At 43.1% G+C, this 24,453-nt stretch overlaps 1 protein-coding gene across 5 annotated transcripts in view; it reads left to right on the top strand.

The window, feature by feature from the left end:
• The first annotated feature begins 650 nt into the window (after positions 1–650).
• The window catches only part of SCMH1 (Scm polycomb group protein homolog 1), a 43,498-nt gene continuing 19,695 nt past the window's right edge, over positions 651–24,453 (top strand). Inside the window, exons 1-8 of one of the 5 annotated variants that reach the window (XM_081201956.1) lie at positions 651–1,082; positions 6,097–6,161; positions 9,338–9,423; positions 15,575–15,643; positions 19,337–19,407; positions 21,109–21,343; positions 22,420–22,508; positions 23,753–23,996. In XM_081201956.1, the coding sequence (XP_081058082.1) occupies positions 9,399–9,423; positions 15,575–15,643; positions 19,337–19,407; positions 21,109–21,343; positions 22,420–22,508; positions 23,753–23,996 (733 nt within the window). In that variant the 5' untranslated portion in view covers positions 651–1,082; positions 6,097–6,161; positions 9,338–9,398. The remainder of the gene's footprint in view (positions 1,083–6,096; positions 6,162–9,337; positions 9,424–15,574; positions 15,644–19,336; positions 19,408–21,108; positions 21,344–22,419; positions 22,509–23,752; positions 23,997–24,453) is intronic. The other 4 variants (XM_081201960.1, XM_081201957.1, XM_081201958.1 and 1 more) reach the window with 4 other exon arrangements.

Here is a 24,453-nt window from a genome sequence, read left to right as displayed (position 1 = left end):
TTTAAAGCACAACAGTACAGGGGGGCAGGGTATTATTGGGTTATTGCTTTTATTTTTATTTAATATACTGTTGGTCTTTTTATGTGAACCGCCCTGAGACCTCCGGGCAGGGTCGGATTTAGGTTTGATGATACCTTAAGCTACTGAAGGTAATGGGGCCCTTTATGTGTCCAGCTGTCCTTTGTCAACAACAAATGGTCGCTGTTTTTTGGTGTTGAATATATGCTATATGGTAATTTATGGACCTAATAGGTATCTAAAGCCATTTGCACATAACAAAATATTTATATCATAGGAGCCTAAACAACACAAAACACTGTTGCTGAATGTAGGGGTTTTTTTCCCTTTAATCTTTTTTTTGGGGGGGCCAAGAGTGGGGCCCTAAGCTATAGCTTGTTTAGCTTATACGCAAATCCAGCACTGATTGGGTTATTGCTTTTATTTTTATTTTATATACTGTGATCTTTTTATGTGACCCGCCCTGAGACCTTCGGTTATAGGGCGGTATATAAATTCAAACAACAACGCTACGTTAAAAAGCGAAAGCAGCCGGAAAAGCAGAATTATCTGTGCGGCGCGATGGGAGGGCTGGAATTGTGTGTGTTTGTGTTGGGCCTATTTAACTGCCTCTTGTTTTGTGTGAGGCGGAGACGCGGCGGCGGAGAGCCTGTCGCGGCGGCGGCGGCCTTTTGAGGAGGGAAACGGCGCGGAGAGGCCGCGGACTGATGTTGCCGCCGCCGTCGCCGCCGGGGTTGCAGGCGAGGCTCCTCCTCATCTCGGCTGTCGTCGTCTCAGCGCTGTGAAGCAGCGGCGCTGCTCCCGCCACCCGGCGCGAGGTGGAGGCGGAGGATGTCTGGGCTCTTTCCCGCTTCCCCTGACAGGCCGGGGCTCCCCGGCTCGTCCTGAGGCGGCAGGGGGCGGCGCTGCTGGGCCGAGCGAGGCTGGGCCGGGCAGGCTCCTTCCTTCCCTCCCTCATCCCCCCCACCCCCTTCCCCACCATCACCACCTCCCTGCGCTTCGGAACATGGCGGCGGCGATAACGGTGGCGAGGGAGTGAGAGGAGGGAGCCCCGGCGGCCGCAGGTGAGCAGCAGCGAAGAGGCCGCGGCGGCGGCGGCGCTTCCAAGCGGGGAGGCCGCCTCGGCCTGGAACCTGCCAGCAGCGGGGCTTCGGAGCCGGGCACGGCCTGGCTGCCCAGCGAGGGGTTGGGGAGAGAGGGGGGCTGTGCTCCCCGCAGCCCAGCAAAGGCCCGGGCCCTCCAGGGGCAGCCGAGCCCATCCTGGCGGAGTGACAGCACTGCCTGCCTCACGCATCGTGGGCCCTGGCTTTTCCCCTTACTTGGGGTGATGCCTCCTGACCCCGCGGGCCTGCTGGGTGGGGTGCAGCGCCTCCTTGTCTAGTGGGTGCTGCTCACTCGCTTTAACGGGGTGCTGCTGCTGTTGTTGTTGTTGTTGTTGTGGCCGCTCATTGTTAAAATTATTGTTCCAAACCGCCCCACCGCCCCCCGTTATACGAAGCCTGCTCCTCTATTCCTTCTCCTTGCTCTCTTTTCTCCACCCACCCCTCCGCCATCTCTGGAGCATCCTCTGGCACACGAGTCTAATTAATTCATATGGAATTGGCTGCCATATGATGTGGCGACGGCCACTTTGTGTGTGTGGCCAGATCCATGGAGGAAGATAGATCCGGTCGATTTATCGAGGGCTGTTAGTCACGGTAAAATGGAGCCTCTGTGTTTAGAGGCAGTATACCTTTGAAATAACACGTGCTGGGGGAGGAGGGGGGAGAGCATATAAACGGGCAGGATAGCTGCCTTCCTGACCTGCTGAAGGCTTCCTGGAGGCATCTGGCAGGATAGTTGTTGGAAACAGCATGCATGCTGACTACTTTTCCTTATTTAAGAAGATTGCCTTTCTTCTTAAGTTCTGATCCAATGTTTTGATATCTTTCACCCATGCCCTGCCTAGTCCTTCCCTTTTTTCTCTCCTTTACCTGGGAATCCTCCCTTATCGGTCTTTTGTTTCTTCCAAAATAAAAGTTTACAGGAGGCTGTTAAACACACACTTTGGACTACCCCCCCCCCCATATACTTCTCTTCTACTTTATTCCAGAATAACTCTATATTGTGTTGAGACTTGGGTGTTACCTGCACTTTTTCATTTGCTTCACTGTTTCCCCTTGATTGCTTTGAATCTGTAAAAGTGACTGAGATTGTCACATGTGGATATGAGCTCATTTGTGGATTTTATTACCAGATTGGTTTTATTATTGTTGTTTTGAAATGTGTTGAATTATTGATAGACGAACTTAGTCTGAACTTTTTCCATCCTCCCCTATTATCCAGATGTCCTCTCTTAGCAATGTCTCACATTCAGATCCTAAACATAATGTCAGGTGGGGATGTATGTTTGTTGGAATGAAAGAAGTTTAATATATAAAAAGTTCTATATAAAGTATATGGCATCAGGATAGTTTATAGAATTTAGGAAATAGGATAGTGTATTGTGTTATGAACAAATGTGGAATATAAATATATATCATTTGGTCTCTAGTGTATGTATATATTGCTTTGGTTGTCGGTATATATCTGTCATTCTTGCAGTTTTGAAAACCGAATGCACAAATCAACTTAAGGGGTTTCATCTTTCTACTTTGAGTGTAGTTATATGTTACAAGTTACAACTTAAAAAACAAAAAAATATGACAGACATTTTGATAAACTGCCGTATTCCCTTCTGGGGAATGGGTTCAAGTTCAAAGTGAACTTTCTAAGCACATTACTAGTCAAATCTCTGAACTAAATGAGACTTGCTTTCCGCAATCATTTTAGGAGTGAGGATGAATTAAATTAAATGCTACCTGCAAAAAGTCTTGTACTGTACTTGTCTGCATACTGCAGTCAGTTGATAGGCTTGCTCTAGCTGTTGCTTTGATTATTGATGCTTGGTCTGTCATGGTGATTGTTCACTCATCAGTAAACTCTATAATCTTGTCTAGCCTGTCAGAAAAGGATGCATGTAGTTTCTCCTCTAAAGGATTGAAATCTTGGCTAAACACATGTATTCGGGAAAACAAGGAGGGACCTAGCTATCTAAATCAGGCAATTTCATGTTGCTGAAATGGAGGCCATACAGATGATAGTGGCCCAGTTCGCATATTAACTCTAAGCCAAACTATGGCTTAGCAAATGCAAGCAAGCTTGTGGGTACCCAGAACAAAAATCTCATCTACTTCTATCCTCCCTAGGTCCTGCTGCTGCTGTGCTACCCACAGCTAAGCTATGGCCTGACTTAGCATTGTGTGTGAACCTAGGTTTGTCTCACTCCGAACAAACCATGTGCTGTAACCAGTGTTAGAAACTGAGATACGAAAGCTAGGAGCTGAATTGCACCTTAAACCTAGGTTAAGGGCACAACAACAGAATGTCTAGGCGCGCTCTTTTTATAACAAGAATACAAAGCTGAAAATGAATGAACTGTAGCTAAAATATTGTGTTCATTTTTCACATGGTCTAGTTCTTCTCCTGCCCACCCCCCTAACATTCTTAAGAGGGTCTCTTCTCCAGTCTTCAGAGATTAGCTGAAAGTGGGGAGACAGAAAAGGATCCTCCTTTCTTTCCACACTGCAGTTTTAATCTGAAATTGTGGGCGCAGTACTGTGCCTAGAGCTCAGAAACTGCTCGTGCTGATGAAATTCCCTGTCGCAAAATGCGCCTAGAACAATGGGAGTTTCAAACACTGGCTTTAACCAAGGTTTGATATTGGTTTATCACTCATTGTTTGTTTGGCTCAGCATTACCTGCAAACAAGGCAAATATATTGTGTTGTTCAGTAGATTATAACTGAAATGCAAGGATATGCAACATACTACTGAATCATCTTTTGATGTACAGATGCACAGTAGCCAATATGTGACATAGTAAAGATTGTGTTTTGGGAAACATTTGGCACAGAGTAGAAATGTAACATATGTACAGTGGTACCTCGCAAGACGAATGCCTCGCAAGACAAAAAACTCGCTAGACGAAAGGGTTTTTTGTTTTTTGAGCTGCTTTGCAAGACGATTTTCCCTATGGGCTTGCTTCGCAAGACGGAAACGTCTTGCAAGTTTGTTTCCTTTTTCTTAACACCGTTAATACAGTTGCGACTTGACTTCGAGGAGCAACTCATAGAACGCAGTGTGATAGCCGTTTTTGAGGTTTTTAAAGACTTTGGTGATTTTTGAAGCTTTTCCAAAACTTTCCCGACACCGTGCTTCGCAAGACGAAAAAAATCGCAAGACGACAAAACTCGCGGAACGAATTAATTTCGTCTTGCGAGGCACCACTGTATGTATGTACCAACGCCCCATTTTTTTAAAAAAAAAATAAGCTAACTAAAAAGCATCCTCAAAAGTCTGCAATTTTGTCTGGAGAATAATCACCCTTTCCCTGCTGGTAATTTTGCCACTTAAAACTGCCCCCCTCCACTGCTTCCCCCTTCCAAATTCTAGATGCCTTTTTATAAGAATAAATGTACACTTGGCCTGAAGGCATGTGATGCAGCTGCCTTGTGAAGCTATGCAGGCCTGGGTCTAGGCAGTGTCTGGAAGGGAGACTGCCTGGGAACCTTATATATGCTGCATTGTGTTACATGTGGAAGAAAGGTGGGGTAATAAATAAATAAAAATGTGCAACCGTCCATTAAGAAAGAGGAAGGAAAATTGTTCTTCTAGTTTACCAGATACAGTACTATAAGAAATAGTTTCAAATAAAGACCAGTTTAAGATAAGCATTAGCAAAAGCTACTTAAAGGTCTATCAACTCTAGAATAATTGTGAAATTGGAGGTTTCAAAGAAAAGCTGTGGTTTTACCTATGGGTAATTTTTCTGAAGAAAAGTGTTTGGGCTTAAGCTTTTCTAGAATATGGAAATGTTACCCCTCTATCCGCGATACTTGGAAACTGACCAAGTTTACTTATGGCAAGAAAGTTGATTTATGCCTAAAGGCGTTGATTTTAAAATACAGTTGACTCACATCTTGCACACATTTAACTTGCGCGATTGCAGCTTTATACGCTTGGCAACTAGCCAGCTGAAAATGCATCCAAAGCTTAAAAACTAAAGAGCTTTTAAAATTCTCAAACTTGCTTACCGGGCTGTGGTAGGCTCTTCAAGATCTTGGACAGCCTCACAAGAGCCTCCAGAGTCTGCACAAGAGCTTGCCATTTGTTTCAGCTCAGTGGCAAAAAGACGAAAGTGATGCGGCAAACAGAAGTATGGAGGAGCTCTTTGAAGGAAGCTTCTGTTGGAAAGTGCAATTGAAATATGCTTCTTGTAAAATGAAACTTTGTCTTGGTATTTTATTGCAAATATACCATTATACATGGTATGGAAGAAGTGCATAGCGAGAACCTTTTGTTCCTTGCTCGTAACAGGAGAATTGGTAGTCAGTCGCCCAATGAAATTGATTGGCAATAGGTTCAAGTGAGTAGTAACCAGGTTGGGCCAATGGAGGGGGTAGGCCCCAGTTGAAATCCTGGTTGGAATTCCACCAACCCACCTCCTGTGACTGCTATCCACAATGGGAGGGAAGCTTACATTGGTACCAATGGGAGCAGGTATGAAGGTGCAATTCTAAAAAAAAAAAAAACTAAAAAAACCCCTCTTCTCTTACCACAGTTCTGATTCAGCTTAGCTTCCCCCGAACTGGCTGTTGGCTTGTTTCCTCGAGCAAAAGGACACACAAGGGCAAACAATAAATGTTGCATGGTGCATCTATTTTGGCCCTGTATCCTATAGTTCACAAGCCAAGTTCAAAAAATGTAAATGTATCACTTTACAATGTGCTGCCACTTGTGCCTTAGGGGTAGTTTTGCCTTTGATCTGCTGACTAGAGCAATATAGCACCACCAGAGAGAGTGGGTGGGTGTGAGAGAGAGACATTTTATCCCATGGCCACTTACAGTGCCTATGCCACTTATGGAACTCAGCCCGTAAGCTTCCCACTCTTACCCAGAAAGGGAAGCTGAAGGAAATATTAGATTGACTTGTTAAAAGCAAGGCTGTTGTAAAGGTATATTTGACCATCAATTGTTTTTTTGTCTTTTTGTATCATAGAAAGTGGATGTGGTTTCCTCTTTCAAGATCAGCCATTTGAGATGCTGGTGAAGGCCACCTTTCTGGTTTGTATATATCCTTATGATGGACTTTGCAGAGGTGCTTAGTGCTTTGGGAGTACCTTCTTCCTTATGTTCGTCCTCTTTGAGTTCTAGGAGGGAAAACCTATTGGCGTTCTCATAATCTATTAGTGTTGTGGCAGGCACTGAAAAATTGTTTTCACTGGTGGCCTCCAAACTATGAAATCAGTTGCTAAATTCAGCATAACAGATTCAGGAGATTGGCCCTTTTAAAACAAGTTGCCAAGATCTTTCTCTTTTGGCAAGCCTTTTATAACTGCAGTGTTGTTTCAGCGTCACCTCTCTGTTTTTCATCTGCAACTTTTATAATGCCCCACTACTATTTCTGTAATTTTAAAAGTTCTTTGTTTTTCTTTATTTGTAACCTGCATTGAGAACAATTGTTGAAAAATGGCTCCATAATCAGAGTGAGAATTTCCACAATTGTCATTTTATTGCTGTTGTTTGATAAGGGAACATGGGGAAACACTTTTCTTCATCTCAGAACAAGGCAAAGTTGTAAGTCCTGTTCTCACAGGATATTTATAACTGTGCAACAGTATATGCAGGAGAGGCAGTATATCAACTTTAGAACTTAGTGACTTTTAACTCTCTTAATTATTTCTACAGTATTACTGAAAACGGTCATTGATCATAGTGCCTGTTAGACATCAGAATTATAAGTTCGCACAAACCCTCTGAGGTTACTCCCTCTACTTTGCTAAAGTTGGCACTTCTACATTCACCCAAAATGTTGGCTCCTGCTCTAATTTGCTCTTGCATCTACAGCAGCAAAGCAGTCCAGAATCCTTTCATGCTGTGGTTTTTCTGGCATGTCATTGTAACCATGAAAGTATATGTGCCTGTTAGCTCTTCTCCCATTCAAAAATACAGTCTTTTCTACGGTTGGAACAGCTGACACTGTGCCAGATACTACAAGAGACTCCCACTCCTTTGTGATAACACTATCTGAGGAACTACTCCAGTTTATAAATTGCTGGAAATGTTTGCTGCTCTCCTGTTGAACATGCTGAGAGCATAGTGTAGCATTTTTCCCAGTGTTAATGATGCCTTCAGTGTTTAGAAGGATATAAATATATGTTTGGGGAGGTGGGGGTTAAAGAGTTGATCCTGTGAGTACACATACCAATTGCTGATGTAGGAAACCAGTTCTCTTAGAAGCTTCTTAGTCCTATGATTTATGCTTGGTCTCTCACAGTATATTCCATGACATTAAAGATAAGACTTTTAGAGACAAGCCAAGAACTTCCTTCATATGCCTTGTAATCATCTTCAGCTGACTTACAGGTCTAGGATCCTTCTTTTGCCTGTATATTCAGAAATGTCTCCCCTCTTTGCAGTAGATTAACAGGCCTATCTCCTGCCATCTCCTGCTTAGCAGGCTTGATCCCAGCTTGAAGAACACGCAGCCAGGTGACTTCTCAGTAGACAGGGAACTTATGCTCCCTGGTCACTGCCTCCTGGCATTTCTGTTAGCTCAGATCCTTTCTGGGCTGACTGCCAGAAGGTCTTTGCCCTGTTCTGCCCTTCCAGTATCCCCTGCTGTTTTGCTCTTTTAAGAGGAGGCCAGTAGCCAGAAAGTAGGCTCCACGTGCATGGATGTTTTTCAGCTCAGAAGAGCTTACTGGAAGGTAAATATTCCCTGCAGTAAAGATGGGTTGCCTGCAATATAGAGGGGTGTTTACTAAGGGACTTGGTCTCTATGTACACATTCTGCTTATTTTTGGGAAAACTGTAAGAACACTTGAGGAAGGTGAGTTTGGGGTGTTTTGGCCAAAGGCTAGAATCAGGAGTAGTTTTTGAGAGCGGTAACGCTTTCTATATTATATCCACGCTATAGTTATCTCATGGTTACCTCTTGCAAAGCAGGTTTTTCAGACAACACAAAAGTAAAATGATTGCACACGTTTAAGTTACAAGCCCTCTTTCAAATCATTTTCATCTCTCGCTGGGGGGAAACAACTGTTCTGCTGCCACAATTAATTTTAATTTAGTACAAGATAACTTTATGATTAGTTAGCATTCTGTTCATTTTACTTTTTAAAAATTGGAGGTTCCACACTAGGACCTTGCCTGGGATGGGAGTAAGTCCTCTGGGACTTAGCATGACTTTTATTTCTGAATAAATTAGCACAGCAGCAGGTTGTAAATATCTCTAACAAAGATCAACTGAGTGGGCACAAAAATATTTTGTGTAATAAAACCCAAATGGCTGGTGACTATAATTGTGCTAGCTTTCTTTATTTTGTTCTCCTAATTATTGTAACTATCAGGTCTGTTTGCTTCTTAAACAAAGGCCAAGAGCAAAACATTTCTTGGGATCAAATATAAAAAAGCAGACATAAGATGTTCTTCTGAATTTATTATGCTATCAATTATACCTGTAAACTTAAAGTTTGATGTTTATGGTGAAAGCAGTTGTTGAACTAAACTGTCAGCATTTCATTAGTGAGTTGGTCCCTTGACTGTTTCATAAAGTTGTCAGTTTATTTTTATGGCACACCTTGAAGTCTCACTGGAAATCATGCAAATCTCAACTTTTTGCTGCAAAGCTGCATTTCTGGCACTCATAACTTGAAAGCATTATTGCAATGAACTCAACTCTTAGAAAACGAAGGAGTTACAGTATATTATAATAATTTATTTTTAACAGAATAAATTATTTTTAAGTTGGCCACAATATTTTTGAGATATGAGTTGGTTAGAAAACATACTCACTCTTGATATGCCATCCCCCTCTTCTAACTAAAAGGAGCCTTGTGGTTTCCCACAGGCCAAAGGACCTGGAGTAAAACAGGTATCTGCAGTCTCCACTTTCTAGATCCATCTGTCCATATACGAATGGAACCAATGAAGAGTGGTATTGCGTGTTCCCATCAAAGGCAGGAAACCCAGAAGGGTACCATGGCTGATGGTATCAAAAGATCTCGAAGTAGAGTAGAGTAGCAGTTCTCTATCCATCTCTTGGCACAGATAATCCGTTAGAATAACCTTCGTACTTTCTGTTCCAAAACCAGGCCTGAAAGCAGACTATAATGGATCCAAATCAGATTAATTTAGGAAATCATGGAGCTGAGGTTACTTATTTTCCTTTATACTGGTTACAAAAAAGTCATGAAGTTCCTTAGAGGCTGTAATATTTCATCTCTTTCTCCCCCTAGATAAATACAGATTAGAAAAGCGGAGCCAGTTCCAGGGTGAGGACCTGTAAGAGGCAATATAATGCGGAAACCAAGCCCTCAGAAAGGTAAGCAGTAATCCTCAAACAAGGAAAGCCCATGTAACTGGGGCCAGAGATGAAAGCTATAGATGCTTTTTCAACCATCTGGACAAGCAAAATCATGAACAACATTTGGAAACCAGGTCCATAAAACTACCGTATTTTTCGCTCCATTGGACGCACCGGACCATAGGAGGGGGAGAACAGGGGAAAAAAATTTTTCTTCTTCTCCTCCTCTAAAACAAGGTGCGTTCAAGGTACATTCACCAGAGCTTGTGGGGCTGGCGGTGGGGGGAAGCGCAGCTTTCCCCCACCGCCAGCCTCAAAGATCCCTGAAGCCTTTGGAGCGCAGTGCCCCGCTACCCTGCAGAGGTTTGCGCGCAGCCGTCCCCAAGCTAGAGCAGCGAGACGGAGCCCTCCCTCTCACTGTTCTGTCTTGGGAACAGCCTTACTAGCTTCTGCAGAACAGCGGAGTGAAGGCACCCCGCTGCCCTGCAGAGATTTGCACGCAGCAATCCCCAAGCTAGACCAGTGAGACGGAGCCCTCCGTCTCGCTGTTCTGGCTTGGGAACAGCCTTGCTAGCTTCTGCAGGACAGCGGGGTGAAGGCACCCCGCTGCCCTGGAGAGGCTGTGCGCGCAGCCGTCCCCAAGCTAGAGCAGCAAGACAGAGCCCTCCGTCTCGCTTTTCTGGCTTGGGAACAGCCTTGCTAGCTTCTGCAGGACAGCGGGGTGAAGGCACCCCGCTGCCCTGCAGAGGTTTGCGCGCAGCCGTCCCCAAGCTAGAGCAGCGAGACGGAGCGCTCCGCAGTGCTCCGTCTTCCTGTTCTGGCTTTGGGCTTAGTGGCACAGCCTGCATTCGCTCTATAGGACGCACACACATTTCCCCTTAATTTTTGGAGGGGGAAATGTGCGTCCTATAGAACGAAAAATACGGTACCTCAGATTTCTGTGGAGAGATAAAATTAACAGACATGCATATCCCATTTTGTTTTCTTCTTTCACACCAACAGATCTGTACATAAATTCATCCTTTTTCTTTCTTTTGTGAATGTGTTCAGGGCTGCTTCAGACCAGACAGAATTTATTACACCGTGATTCATTATGCATGATGAATGCATGTGTATGTCTTAGTGCAGCGGGGCCCACTCTGAAGTAAATCTCCAAGGGATTTTCAACTTTATTGTGAAAGACCCTTCAAACATGGGATATGTAACAAATGTCTATCTTCCCAAAGAATATTCACAGCATAGGCTGGGCAGATCTCATTGCCGAAAGCCTTATTTCTACATTTATAATGGAGCATTTCATTCAGATGTTAGCACAACCTCTGAGCCATCTTTGTGATCCCCGTGTGATGAGTTGTTTTTCTTCAGATGCGTACAGACCAAACCTTTGTACATGATGATTAACAAGTACGACACAGTTTGGTAACCTGACATTAGGAGCTGGGGATGCACGCACAATGAACTATCATTACACTGAGACTTGAGTAATACACAGATGAAGGAGAAATGTTACCTTGAATTCTTACCGAACTTTTTGCACTTTTCATTTTCATTATCTGAATAGTTCTTTTGAGCTGCAAATGGAGCAGTTCTCAGTGAGCAGGTAGTGTGCACACAGCATAAAGCCCCTTCCAAGATTGAGGTGTGTATAGTATGAGTGGGGAACCTTTTTAGCTGCATAGGCCAAATCCTTATCAGGGTCACCCTGGTGGACCAAATTTGGCAAGTGAATAGGGCCTCTCACTTGTCAGCCACCTGACATCATGTGTAAGGTACTTGAAGCTGGGACCTCAAAGCGCCTCGCAAAGTGCTGCCAAAGGGGAGGGTTTCTTCCCTCAGCCGGGGGTTGAATGGAATCCCCTGCTAAAACAATGATAGAAAAAGTCTCAATTTCAGCATGGGATCCTGATGCACGCCTGCTGCTGAATCAGATAAGGGGGTGGGCTCAGAAGCTCCCATTAAAGGGTGAGTGTTCCCATCATTTTAGCATGGGATCCCATGCAAGTTTACATGGAAACCTTTGCGAAAATAATAAGGAGAAACTCTTAGCAGGGGATTGCAATGCCAACCCCTTCCTGAATCAGGTAGGGATTTGCATGGAATCCTGTGAAAGTGAACAGGATTTAACCTCCTCATCAACTAATGAGCAGGTTTATAATCTGCTCAGATTGAATGCACAGTGCTGGGAACAGGGACACCCTGCTAGCACAGGATTTAACCCCACCCTTGTGCCTATCAGGTGACCACATTAGTGATGGCAGTGGTGGGTGAGTGCGATTTGAGTAAAAAAGCGTATTGGGACAACTTGTACTTGTAAACATACTCCCATAGACCTCAGAAGCACTTAATGAACAATTTTAATCCTGATTGTGGGGCAGAGCAAGGGATTAACTAGCGCATCCTTGGCATGGGTGGAAGGTGGGGGCATTACTTTCTGATTTTCTGATCCACAGCTGTTGGCACCCCACCTTTAAATGCTCCCTTTCCACTGGCTGCCTCTTGCAGGAGAATACCTGGCAGTAGCTTGCCATCTGAGTGGGCAAGTTCAATCAATCAATTTCTTTATTCGACCGATAGTCAGAATTAAAACATTACACAATAATTATAAACTATAACATCATGGGAGATACATAAGTAAGGTAGGGGCAAGTTGAGTCTGCACTGTGGCTGAGCTCCCTCTTCAGCACCACCACCCCCAGCAAACCCCAGTGTCACTCCTCCTCTCCAGTGGAGACTTAACAGAGGAGAGACTATGCAGTATCCTCATCCACCCCATTCAACATCAGGAGGGTTTGGATTGCACTGCTCACTGGTATATATCTAAGGAAGTGATGGCTTGGTCAAGCTTAAGTTGGGCAGGGGTCTGCCTTCTATGTAAGTTTGTTTTGTATGCTGCCTTGGCCACTGATGTTGCAATGTAGTTGTAACTGATACTGCACTTAGTTTGACTATGTTGCTTCGTGGTAGGAAGTGTTTTGGCTTCCATCAGCATAGACTCCACTTTTCTGCACACACACAAATGAACTTTCTGCCCATAATTACTTTTTAAGGGAGCCTAGCTTGCCATTCTGTTTACAGCTAGGCCAGCTGAAGGAAGCTCTTCTGAGCCTGTGTTGCTGCTTTGGCACCATCTGCTTATACTCCCAGCATGGTGCAAGCCGGTGCTGTGTTGGCAGATGCATCCTTCCCTTTAATGAGGCATGAAACCAACAACCAGCCTACCTCATGGCACTTTTCTCTAGTGACTATAATATTTTCTCCGACTGCAAGGCAAATTGTGATTGTGTCTGTGGCATATGCATTTAAGGCAGATTTTTCTTTGCAGCTGAATTAGCCTTTTTCTCCCTGACTCTGAGCAGTTGACTAGCAATTTTGACATAAAGGAGAGAAGGAAAGAAATCCAGCTAAGAAGGTAGTATCTGCTTCTGCTTCCTATTCATATATGCCATACAAAGTGCAAGGGTTGTTCCAAGAAATTCCTTGTCTGATTTACAGTGCTGCTACTCCTTCTCTCTCCGCCACCCCACTTCTTTCAGATTGTTTTTGCACCTCGAGTTGTTCATCTTACAGAAGTTAGTCCCTCTCTAGCACCACTTGTCCTTTTAATAGTGTGAAAGTAAATGGAGGAAAACAGAAGCCCATGTGAGCATGCTGAGAGGCAGCTGGAGAACTTGATAATAGTGATGCTGGTTGATTAGTCTGCAGCGTGGTTGTCTGGTCTTTGATTTCAGCCTTCTGTTCAGCTGATTATTTTCTTCATGGAATCTGTATCCTCCAGCCACTGCTACTGTTGTGACCTCTGGTGATGAATATTATGCAATATGCTTCAAAAGCAGCACCTGTGCTTATGGCCAGGCCGTTTCCTGTCAGTGCAATTGGCTTTCTAGATAGCAGTTGAAGGTGTATTTGTTTTCTCTAATGGAATTATTTTAGAAGTGGGTGTCGTACACTTCCTGAGTGTCTTTAGCTCCCTGTTTTTCTCCTTTTTTCATCTATTGGACCCTAACAAAGCTTTGTCTATTTAAAAATTTGATGAAAAATTAGATTCCACTCTCTAAGGAATCCTAGAGAGTGTGTTAGCAATCCTGTTTGTGTTTACTCTGAAGTAAGTCCTATTGACTTAGGAGTGAGGAGATGGAACAACAAGCATCATTAAGGCATGTTTATGTAAAGATTTATTTATATGCATTTTAAATAATTATGGCCCCTGGCCCCACAACTTACATTTCTACCATATAAATATCAGAATCACTTTTGAATTATTTCTTGTTACTTTAGAAAAGGAACTTCTCCCCACAACCCTTTGGGCCAAAACAAATGTTGTTTGCCATTATGCGGTTTATTTGTATATTTATTACATTCATATACCACCGTTATCTTCCAAAGATCTCAAGGTAATGTACATAGTTCTCCTGCACCCCATTTCATCCTCACAACAACTCTGTGAGGTAGGTTAGGCTAAGAGATGGTGACTAGCCCAAGGTCACCCAGTGAGTTTCATGGCTGAGTGGGGATTCGAACCCTGGTCTCCCAGGTTGACTTTTATTTCTTTAAAAAAACAGCTAGTGTGGTTAGAGAGTGAGCTGGTTTGGGAACATGGTATGGGAAGAGGGGCTAAGTTATTGTCCCTGACATGGTGCTGATAGTAATTGCCTTCCCCACTATACCTGCTGTTCATAGTGGGAGGAAAACATCCATTGGTGCCAGTAGCAGACCTGGTGGGGTATGTCCCCCCTGGCCGCCCCCCCCCCCCCACTACTTGTTGAAGAAAAATCAGCTTCACAAGGGAATATCATATGGCAAATATTGCTTCCACTTTGGCCCTCATTTACTACTTAGTGCAGGAGTGGGGAACCTTAATCCAGGGGCCCATTGCAGTTTCTAGGCCGGTCTCTGTTTGGCCCTTGGGACTTTTCCCAGGCCGCACACCCTCCCACAGGTCACACACTCCTTGAATGCCTTTGCTGGTTGGAATGTGTCCTTGAATTGTGATAGCTCCTCTTGCTTGCCTGGATGGAGGGGGTGTATTTGTGTAGAAATCTCTGACTTTTGTATGGCTGGAATGTAACCCTAAAAGTCACATCCATTGCTCTGCTCATTATTGCATCTGACCCCAAACGCTACTGGTATGCGGCACTCAGAAGGTTGCCCATGAAAGAATGTGGCCCTCAGGCTCAGATAAATCAGGGAATGAAAATAACTTGATAGTGCTATTCACTAATGTGTGCTGTATATTTTGTATTAACAAGGTTGGAGGATATGTGATAAATCATAATAAATGTGGTAATCTTTAAGGTGTCTCAACGGCTTATAAGGAAAACAGTTGAAATAGAAGCTGTTTTTCCAATTTTATCCCCCCCCCCCACATTCCCCCTGATTTTGCAACACCATTACTAGCATTTCAAGCACTTTTTCATGTTTCTAGATGACAGTCAGTTTCCACAACTCTCCTGGCAATCCAGTTTGCTATTTGGCTCACAATGAAACTTCTGTTAATGTTTCAGCATCTTCATCAAGTGCTCAGAAGTTTGTGTTGGCTACATTGATTGATCAAGGCCTCACTTGTGATTTTGTTGTTGTCCCCCTCCTGGACCCCAAAATTCTCTTAATTCTGCTCTCTCCCCACCCCCTAACACACCACTCTCCTATTTCTGTGTGAATTACCAGAGGCTGCACAGGGAGGAGGAGTGTAGGGTTACAAACTAGATACAGCAAAGTGGCATCCTGTTTTCATCAGCTTGCATCCTGTCACATCAGAAGGATTGTGACTTGGCCATTTGGACATGGGCATGGAGCTTTTTCTTCAGTTCTCAGCAGTGTCTTTGCTGTGTTTTGCAGCTGGCAGGGATCAGACAAATAAGCAGAGACTAAGGAAAATAAATTTTCCCACTGACTGTTGTGACCTTTGTGGAAAAGGGCATATCTCCTAATTTGAGGTTGGCCTCTGAAACTCAATATTTTAAACATCTCATTATATGTTAGCATGCAGTTGGTTTCATTTTACTTCTAGCATAATTAGTTTGAAGGGAATTTTGGTCCAAACAGTGACACTTATACATTGAAGGGCAAATCTGCTTGCGGTTGACCAAGAAACAGTAGGCAACATGGAGCATAATTTCTTGCTGATGAAGGAAAAGCTCCTTGTGAGGTTATTCTCTCTCTTTGGTCTTAGCAATAGACTGGAAAGATGGCAAAAAGCACAAGTATGGGCGCCTGTCAGAACCTCCGTCTCAGTACCAAGGTATGATTCAGATCCACATTCTTTTCTGTTCCCCTTTGTTAGAGGAGCAGCTAGTGAGTTTTCTGTTGACCACAAAAGAGAAGGAATATAGAGAAGGTAATATAAACTTTTAATGGGCCATGTGAACATGTGACGCTGTCATATATTGTCAGATCATTGGTCTTTCTCGCCTCAAGGTCTCAGGCAGCGCTCTTCCCTAATCCATTTTCCCGAAATCTTTTAAATAGAGATGCCAAGGGTTCAGTCAGAGCAAATACCCGGCCAGTGAGCTATTACTCCTAAATCAATCCAAGTTTGAGGAGGGATATCAGCTTTTTAGTCCTAAAGAGCTTTGCACAGAGCAGCTGCTTCTGTTTGATAATTCTAGATCTGTTTGCATCTTCTTTATTAGTATACCTGATCATGCTGTAATTGCAGTGGAGCCCTTCTCTGCAAATAGTTTGTGAAAATGCATAGTATTCATGCAGCACTGGTACATAGGACTGGTTCACGCATACATGTATGTCTCTGGTTGACTTGGAACTGAACATACAGAGTAACTCCATCAAGAAGCAGTGTGTCTGAAATGATACAAAATATTTGAGACTTGATGGATTTAGGATAGCTTGTTCACATCTGGAGGGCTCCATTTGATGTTGCAGTTATCATGTGGAACATGGCATATGTGAACCAGCATAAAGAGGGGTTTTCTTTGGTTGTCCGCAACAACATGGAATCTTGCTGTCCAAGATCATCATCAATGTCTGGCATCAAAGGCATTGAAACACACACAGTTCAAAACCTAGATTTCAGTGAATATCAACAGCGGAATCCCTCAGTGACAAAAGGCTAACTTGTGGCTAACTTTGAAGACACAGACAAGTCAGAGAGCTCCTAATTAATTTGCTGGTTATCGTGGCTTCACTCTGCTTTGTCCAAAGGCAGTAGTTCTGTCACGGTGGGACCTTTTTCAGTATAATCACTGTGGTGTGTTTCTGCTACCACTGTACCTCTGCATGCATGCTGCCTTTCTGTATAAATGTGATTAAACTTAATGAGTTACACTTCAGTGTTTCTGTGCTCAAACTCCTATGAGCATTCACAGTCTTTCAATCCCATGCAAGAGCATGATATGGCCTACAGCTTGTGCAGAATGTGTGGCTTCTGAGGAAATAAAGGCAGCAGCAAAAAACATCAACTGACAGGAATAAAAGCACCAACAGAAATCACTTTAAAGGTACCAGGCGAACAGGTCTAGAGACCACATGATTAGCAAGTTAAAATGGCTGCACCAGCCGTGCCAATTTTCCTAATTGGCTTTGCCAGTGTACCATCCAACTGCCATGATAAAGAATTAGTATTTTGTTCCTTTATTTCTCTGGTAATTATCAACAGAGGGGATTGTTATTGCCTGGTGAAAATCTAGTTTGCCTGAATGAGTTATAAATTGCCTCAAATCTAGGTGCTTTCCAAAAATTAAAAGCATGAGTCATCCTCTGCCTGCAGTCTTACAATCTCTTGAGATAAGAAGGGTGATAAATAAGGCAGAAAATGAAGTTGAAGGAAGAAATGAAGGGAAATCACTAGCTTATCTTGTACAGGCAATCTTTTTGGCTAACAACTCACAGTTAATGCCAACCTGGGACACTCTTGGATCAGTGAATAACAGAGTTAAGTTTAGCAAATGCAAACCCATTATCAATGAGTGGGGAAGACAGCCCTTGACTTTTTAAAAATCAAATTAGTTGGTTAGCAGGTGATTTGAAAGACCTCTGCCTGAGATCTCAGAGAACTGTTGACAGGCAGAGTAAACAATACTGGACTATGTAGATCAGGGGTTGTCAACCAGGTCCCTACCGCCCACTAGTGGGCGTTTCAGGATTCTAGGTGGGCAGTAGGGGGTTCTATGGTACAAACTGAATCCTTCCATAGAGCACTGGTGGGTGGTAAGGAAATTTTACCATCGAGAAAGATGCGTTAGTGGGCAGTAGGTATAAAAAGGTTGACTACCCCTGACATAGATAGACAAATGGTCTGACCTGTTATAAAGTAGCTTCCTTTCCTGTGTATCGGCTGTTTTGCATAGTGAGTCACTGTAACATTAATGTACAATTGGTTTCTTCCATTAAATTAACTTTGTTCTCATCTCATAGTATGCCACCCTCCATGTGGCTCTGTGTGGACAAGTCCTCAGGGGGAAGGAGACTTATACAAAATAAGATGGACAGTTTATCAAAATACCATGAGGCTACCACATGAAACAAAATAGCATTCTGCTAATTGTTTAGTGGGCTAAAACAGGTTTTTTGCATTGTAAAGACATGTTCTAGTTGTACTGTGGTGCTCCATGCCAGAGATGGGCCATTACTAAATGTAAAAAAGTAAAAGGGATTTGTTTCTTTGGTTTCTTTACCTAGGAATTGCTGGCAGGTGAAATGTGGGCATAATCTGTCTACAGTAGTGTGGCATGTGCAAGCAGTTTAAAAAGCTATTATGCCACTTGCACGCCAGTTACTGTGTAAGATACACAGATAAAGGCTGCAATCTTGAATATTCTCTCTTGAAAGATAGGGCCGTAAATTGGTAGACTTCACTTTTTACAAAACATGTTTAAGATTGCATGTAAGAATCCTAGCATTTAAAATAAAAAAGAAAGGATCCCCCTACGACTGTGTACTATATTTGTTCTGTTACATCTGAATAACCAAGAAGACCTCTGTTTTCATTGTATTGGGCAATAAAAAGGGAAGACTTTGGAGAGGTGCCGCTCAAACTAGCAGCTAGTTGTGTGTGTCAAGTTCCCTCCCTCTCAATCCTTAACATCTAGTTGCTGTGTTCACTGTTCTGACATCTGCATGGCATTCATTTCCTTGACACGCTGCAGCAGCCAATGATATATGGAGGTTGTTCAAATGATGCCAGGGCCCTGAGTAAGTTATGAACAATTTGAACTTCACATTAAAAAGTGGAAAAGGGAAGGAATTTGACCGTGGCTGCTATTTTGGACTGGAGTTTCCTGTTCCTTGTAACATGTAGCTGTGCCCTCTCCAGCTTGGCTGACTGACTTTGTCAGCTACTAAGTGTATGAGTCATCTTGAGGTCTCTTCGGCTTCTTAAGGCATGGAGAAAAACTTAAGAATGTTGAGAGAATAATGTAAAAGTGCTGCATGCAGTTCTACAACTGAAGCAAATGAACGATACTGTATGTCAGCTGCTGTGTGTGCCTGTGGGAGATGGAAGATATAACTGCAGTTATATCACTGGTCTTTAATTGGGGGATTGAAACCCACTAGTGGGTTGTGTCCTGATCCAAGCTAGGTCACAACAGGAGTACTAGTGCCATGCAAATATATGGTAAAAGATGCTTGTTTGAGTTAAAAGTGTGTCCTGGGTCTGAAAAGCTTGAAGATACCTGCAATACATGAATAGATACATAGACTAGGATTCAGGTATAAAGCTTTTGTGGTTGTCTTTAGACTTAATTTAAGTTTCTCTATCACCATTGGTAATTCTGTACTCTCAGCCCAAACAATTCATTGTGATCATTTGAACTTGAAATTGTTATCATTGTGCAATTCATTTTGATCAGCTCCTCTGCCTAATTATTAATACATTTATAGGTATTTCATTAAGGTTCTTATAAAGACTGGCCATTTTCCAGAATTATTCTCAAAAGTTCCATTGCAGTCTTTATTTTTCTTCTCCTTTACACAGGTCACTTTGCCTGGGATAGATACTTGAAAGAGACATGCTCCATCCCTGCTCCTGCCCATTGCTTCAAGCAGGTAATGGAGCATTCCATGTTGTAAAAGAGTTGGGATGAAGGGGTCAGCTTCTAGACAGCTCATGGACAAGTGTGGAATAAACTCCTGTACCTTCTCTTTGTGGGGGAAGAGCAACCGATGCAGGTACCCGGTTGTAAAATATATAACAGAACAGAGCTTTTTAAATAAAGGTGCAGTCACATGACCTTTAAGGTTGGTGAAATAGCTCAGGAACCTTTGTTCACAGGTAGGTTTGAACAGGAACATTAGATTTCTCCCTGCTTGGACTATATATGTATCTGGATCATTGCATGTGCCGACATTAGTTTCCTTTAGGTCTAAAGTTAAAATAAAGATAATTTCTTCTCTAACGTTTGTTGTAGTTCCTTGAGTTATGAGATGATTGTACGGGCATCGTCTTTGGCTACAAACTTAAGATGCTTTCTAATGAAAGTGTCTGCCTTATAGGTGAAGCCTAGACAAAAATATATGAATTTTGAAGGTAGCATAGTGCCTGGGTTTTGATTTACTAGCAAATTGGGTTGGTAGGAAATGGAGGTCCAAGAGTACAGTAGGACTCCAAGCCAAGTTTTAAGTATTGTTGAATGCAGACTATCCCAGGTTTGATCCTTGAAATGTCCAATTAAATTGGATTAATTTGGAGATAATTTGAAAGAACTCTGTCTGATAGCCAGATGCGTCAGCTTGCCCACACGATTTAGGGGGCTGGCGATATGCTGACACCACTAGTGTTTGAGGTGCTGATGTGCTGTGCGCACACCACACAGCTTGTGCAAGTGATGCAAAATATTGATGGGACCCAGCCCCCTCCTTGAAAATTTCTGGGGGACCTTGTCCCGTCTGCCCATTCTAGATGTTGATAGCCCAAAAAACTACTAAGGCAACCAAAGAACCTTTTGGCACCTTTACAGCCAACAATTTTTATTATGGCATAAGATTTTGTGGACTGAAGCCCACTTTGTCAGGTGCAAGATGAAGAGCTGCTGCCAGTCAAAGTAAGCAATAGTGGGCTAGATGGACTCAGAAAAGTCATCTTCCAATGACCCCAAGAGTGCCTGATCAAGGAGATAAGCATAGTGCTGTGATGTTGTGCAAGCTCAGGGTTAACCACCATTAACAAAGCATGACAGGTTGGCTTGAGCTCATTTAGATTTTTAAATATACATAAACTTCTCAATCAAAAAGTTCTCTAAGCAATGTACTGTACATAAAACAATATAAAACAATTATCAACAATCCACGTATAAAATCAACAAAATTTTAATAGAAAATATTAAATTGTAAGTCTGGATAGACTTGTTTAACTAAAAAAGGGTTTTAGCGGGCATCTTGAACAGTATGGCAAAGGTGCCTGCCTAATGTTAATTCTGAAATATAGGTGCTGCCACAGAGAAGGCTTTCCATTTCTCTTGAAAGACAGCGGTGTTTTATTTCAAAAGCAAAAATAATGGGAAAAGAAGAGAATTTTGGGGTTTAGTGGCTGTAAGTGAACGTTTTGGAGGAGAATTTTTAACATGTTGATGATTGGATTTCTTTCACTTGTTCCTTACCCTTGTTTCTCTTTCATTGCCTACTGTGACATCCAGTTCTAATATGCTCCTGGCATTCAGGTGCTGGGAACAATTCAGGGAATAAGGAGGAGGTTTGGGAGGGAAGAAAAATGTATCACTCAAGTCATGCTGAAAGCCTTGTTCTCCTCAGTCGTACACCCCACCTTCCAATGAATTCAAGATCAGCATGAAGCTAGAAGCCCAGGATCCCAGAAACACCACTTCCACTTGTATTGCTACTGTGGTGGGATTGACAGGTGCCCGTCTCCGATTGCGCCTGGATGGCAGTGATAATAAGAATGACTTCTGGCGTCTGGTGGATTCTGCAGAAATCCAGCCTATTGGCAACTGTGAAAAGAATGGAGGGATGTTGCAGCCTCCTTTAGGTGAGTTGAAACCTTGTTTGCCCTAAGGGCTACATTTATGCTATAATCATGTTTTCTAGATTCCAAGTGATCAAAAGAGCTTTGGAATTGCAGTAAACAGCGATATGACATCTGAATATATGAAGTGCTCTGGAGAAGGGAGGCTTACTTAGAGGTATCTACTGTGTGCTCCACTCATGTTTCTTCCCTGCCTGGGTTCCTCTAGGCCATGGGTAGACAAATTAAGGCCTGGGGGCCGGATCCGGCCCAATCACCTTCTAAATCCGGCCCACGGACGGTCCGGGAATCAGCGTGTTTGTGTCCTTTTATTTAAAATGCATCTCTGGGCCTGCCTGGTGTTTTTACATGAGTAGAATGTGTGCTTTTATTTAAAATGCATCTCTGGGTTATTTGCGGGGCGTAAGAATTCATTCATTCCCCCCAAAAAAATATAGTCCAGCCCCGCCCCCCACAAGGTCTGAGAGACAGTGGACCGGCCCCCTGCTGAAAAAGTTTGCTCACCCTGCTCTAGGCACATGTTACTGACCACAGGTAGCCATGCTAGTGGCTCTGCATCTCTGAATTAAGAGCAGATTTAAATATGCAGAAGGACTCATAATACACTCTTCTGTACAAGTGTGCCTGAGGCTGTACAGGGCAGATCACTTGCTTTACTGTAGTTCACTGTCAAAAGTGGCACAGCTGAAGTTTTCAGGAAAGTTCTTCTAATTTCCCAGCAGAATGGGTCCACAATGGATTACAATAAGAGGGTTGTGTTAGCTGTGATGTCATGATTAAGCCCACTATAAAACACCAGTTCACATTCTTAAAATACTATTGCATTTATTTCCAAGTTCTGCTTATGTTGCCTATTAGAAAATCTTGGTGTACTCAAGTAGTTGCATCAACAAAAAGTCCAGCCAATAGTATGGTGCAAACTAAGCTTCCTTAGACTCTCTCAAGAGAAATAGTCCTTGATTTTCAGTACATTTGCTAAATGTTATGATGAATACATCAAGGTGTCTTCATGATGGAAGGATAGCAGAACTGAAAGCTGCTGCTAAGCTTTTTATGGCCTCCGCTTCTGTTGGTTGCAGGGTTTCGACTGAATGCTTCTTCTTGGCCCATGTTTCTCCTGAAGACTCTGAATGGAGCAGAAATGGCACCTGTTAGGATTTTCCACAAGGTATGGCCATCATCGTTTCCTGTTCTGAAGACAATGTAGCTGCCTTTGATGTGCTTATGAGTTTGGTTCTCCATTTGCCTGGAAGCAGTGGGGGTTGAGGCCTTTGTTCCACTCCTCTTCATTAACAGTACTCCTGTTCAGAGCATATAGATAGCAAGACCCTAGGTTTCTGAAAGCAAGGAAGCGAATGTCCCTAAGTTTGATGTGGCCGTGTCATGGATGGCACACTTAATAACTTTACAGGTGGGGGAGGGGGGGTATGTTGGCCAAAGAGGTAAGTCACAGAAGGATTGGGTCTAGTCAGAAGGCAAAGTGGGATCAGATTCGGGGCAGGAGCAAGATGGGGTAAGAACAATATGAACATGAGCACAGATGGAAAGTAGGGATGTGAAAAGGCAAGATTGAAAATTATATTTGTGGAGAGTAAAAGGGAGAAAATAATTCAGCAAAAGGTTGGTAGCAGGGCATCACAAGGTATGCCAGAGGACCAAGGTTTGACAGGATGGTGTAGGGGGCCAGAACTCTCAATCTCCCCATTTAGACATAACATTGAACCCTAGTTGTTTTTATACTGAGTGTAATCTTTCCCTGATTACTGTAACGGTGAATATGTTGCATTCTAGAAGTTATTGGGGATCCCATCTCTTTCCCAGCTAGCATGACCAGTGGTCAGGGATGTTAGGAGTTGTAGTACAGCAATATCTGGAGGACCCCAGGTTCCATTGAACCAGTGAACATCTGTGTGATGCACAGAGTGCTACTCCTGCTACTGCATTGCGCTATGTGCTTCCCCTCCCCCAGTAGTGTTCCATACAGCCCTCCTTTGTTATCCTTAACCAACCCTTCATCAGGGTAACTTGGCTTGGACTTAGGAAAGACAAGTGTATGAACTGCAGTTAGCAACTTCCTGGATTAAGCTCCCAATTTGAGAAGCTAGGTTGACAGCAGAAAATGAATGAAGGTACTGTTGTTTGAACGTAGAATTTAACCTGGTTTAAGAAAAATAAGCCAAAGTTCAACATTGCATCTGAACTTGGCCTGTGATGCAATTAAGTTCTGTAAATCAGCCCACCAGTAGCCTTTATCTGATTCCTTGTGCAGCAGCTGCTGGGAAACAAGGGCTAATGAGTGCACTGCTAAGTCAGCAGCATAGGTCTGTAAAGTAAGCCGTGTGTGTACATGCACACATATGTGTATTAATTGAGTTGCATCTGATCCTTTTTCATGTCCCTTCCCCCTCCTAGGAGCCACCATCTCCATCCCAGAATTTCTTTAAGATGGGGATGAAACTGGAGGCTGTAGATAGGAAAAACCCACATTTCATCTGCCCTGCCACCATTGGTGAGGTGCGGGGTTCTGAGGTCCTCATCACTTTTGATGGCTGGAGGGGAGCCTTTGATTACTGGTGCCGTTACGATTCTCGCGACATCTTTCCAGTTGGTTGGTGTTCACTGACCGGTGACAACTTGCAGCCCCCTGGAACGAAAGGTGAGAGTCCTATCAAAGCATTACTACATTTCACCCCTGAAATGGGTAATAGTTGGCTATGGACTGGCAACATATCATTGTGCACATATCTTTGATGGAGGGTTATGTATTTTGGTTTAACATAGTTTTTTAAAAGTGAGCTAATATTTTGTTGGTGTTGTCTTTTGCACTCTCTGTTGTGGTATTGGGTTCTGTGGTCGTTTATCAAATGGGATGCTTTGAAATCTTCCCAGTATGGTCATGGTTGTGGTGGAAGCTATGTCAAGCACAAAAAATATTTTGCCATGTCTCTGTGCTTTCTCTCTCTTAAGCATGTTGCTGCTTATGTTCTCCATACAGCCTTCTCGTTAAGGCTGGCTCCTCATAGCAGCTTCCCATAATATTGATTGTACATTACTGCAGTGAACTTTTGAAGCAATAGTTTGTATATCTTGGCTTGGCTCAATCAGCCATTGTT

Source organism: Podarcis bocagei (genome assembly GCF_964188305.1).
Source record: "Podarcis bocagei genome assembly, chromosome: 7".
In the NCBI taxonomy this organism is placed as follows: Eukaryota; Metazoa; Chordata; class Lepidosauria; order Squamata; family Lacertidae; genus Podarcis; species Podarcis bocagei.
This window is presented reverse-complemented; position numbering and strand designations above follow the sequence as displayed.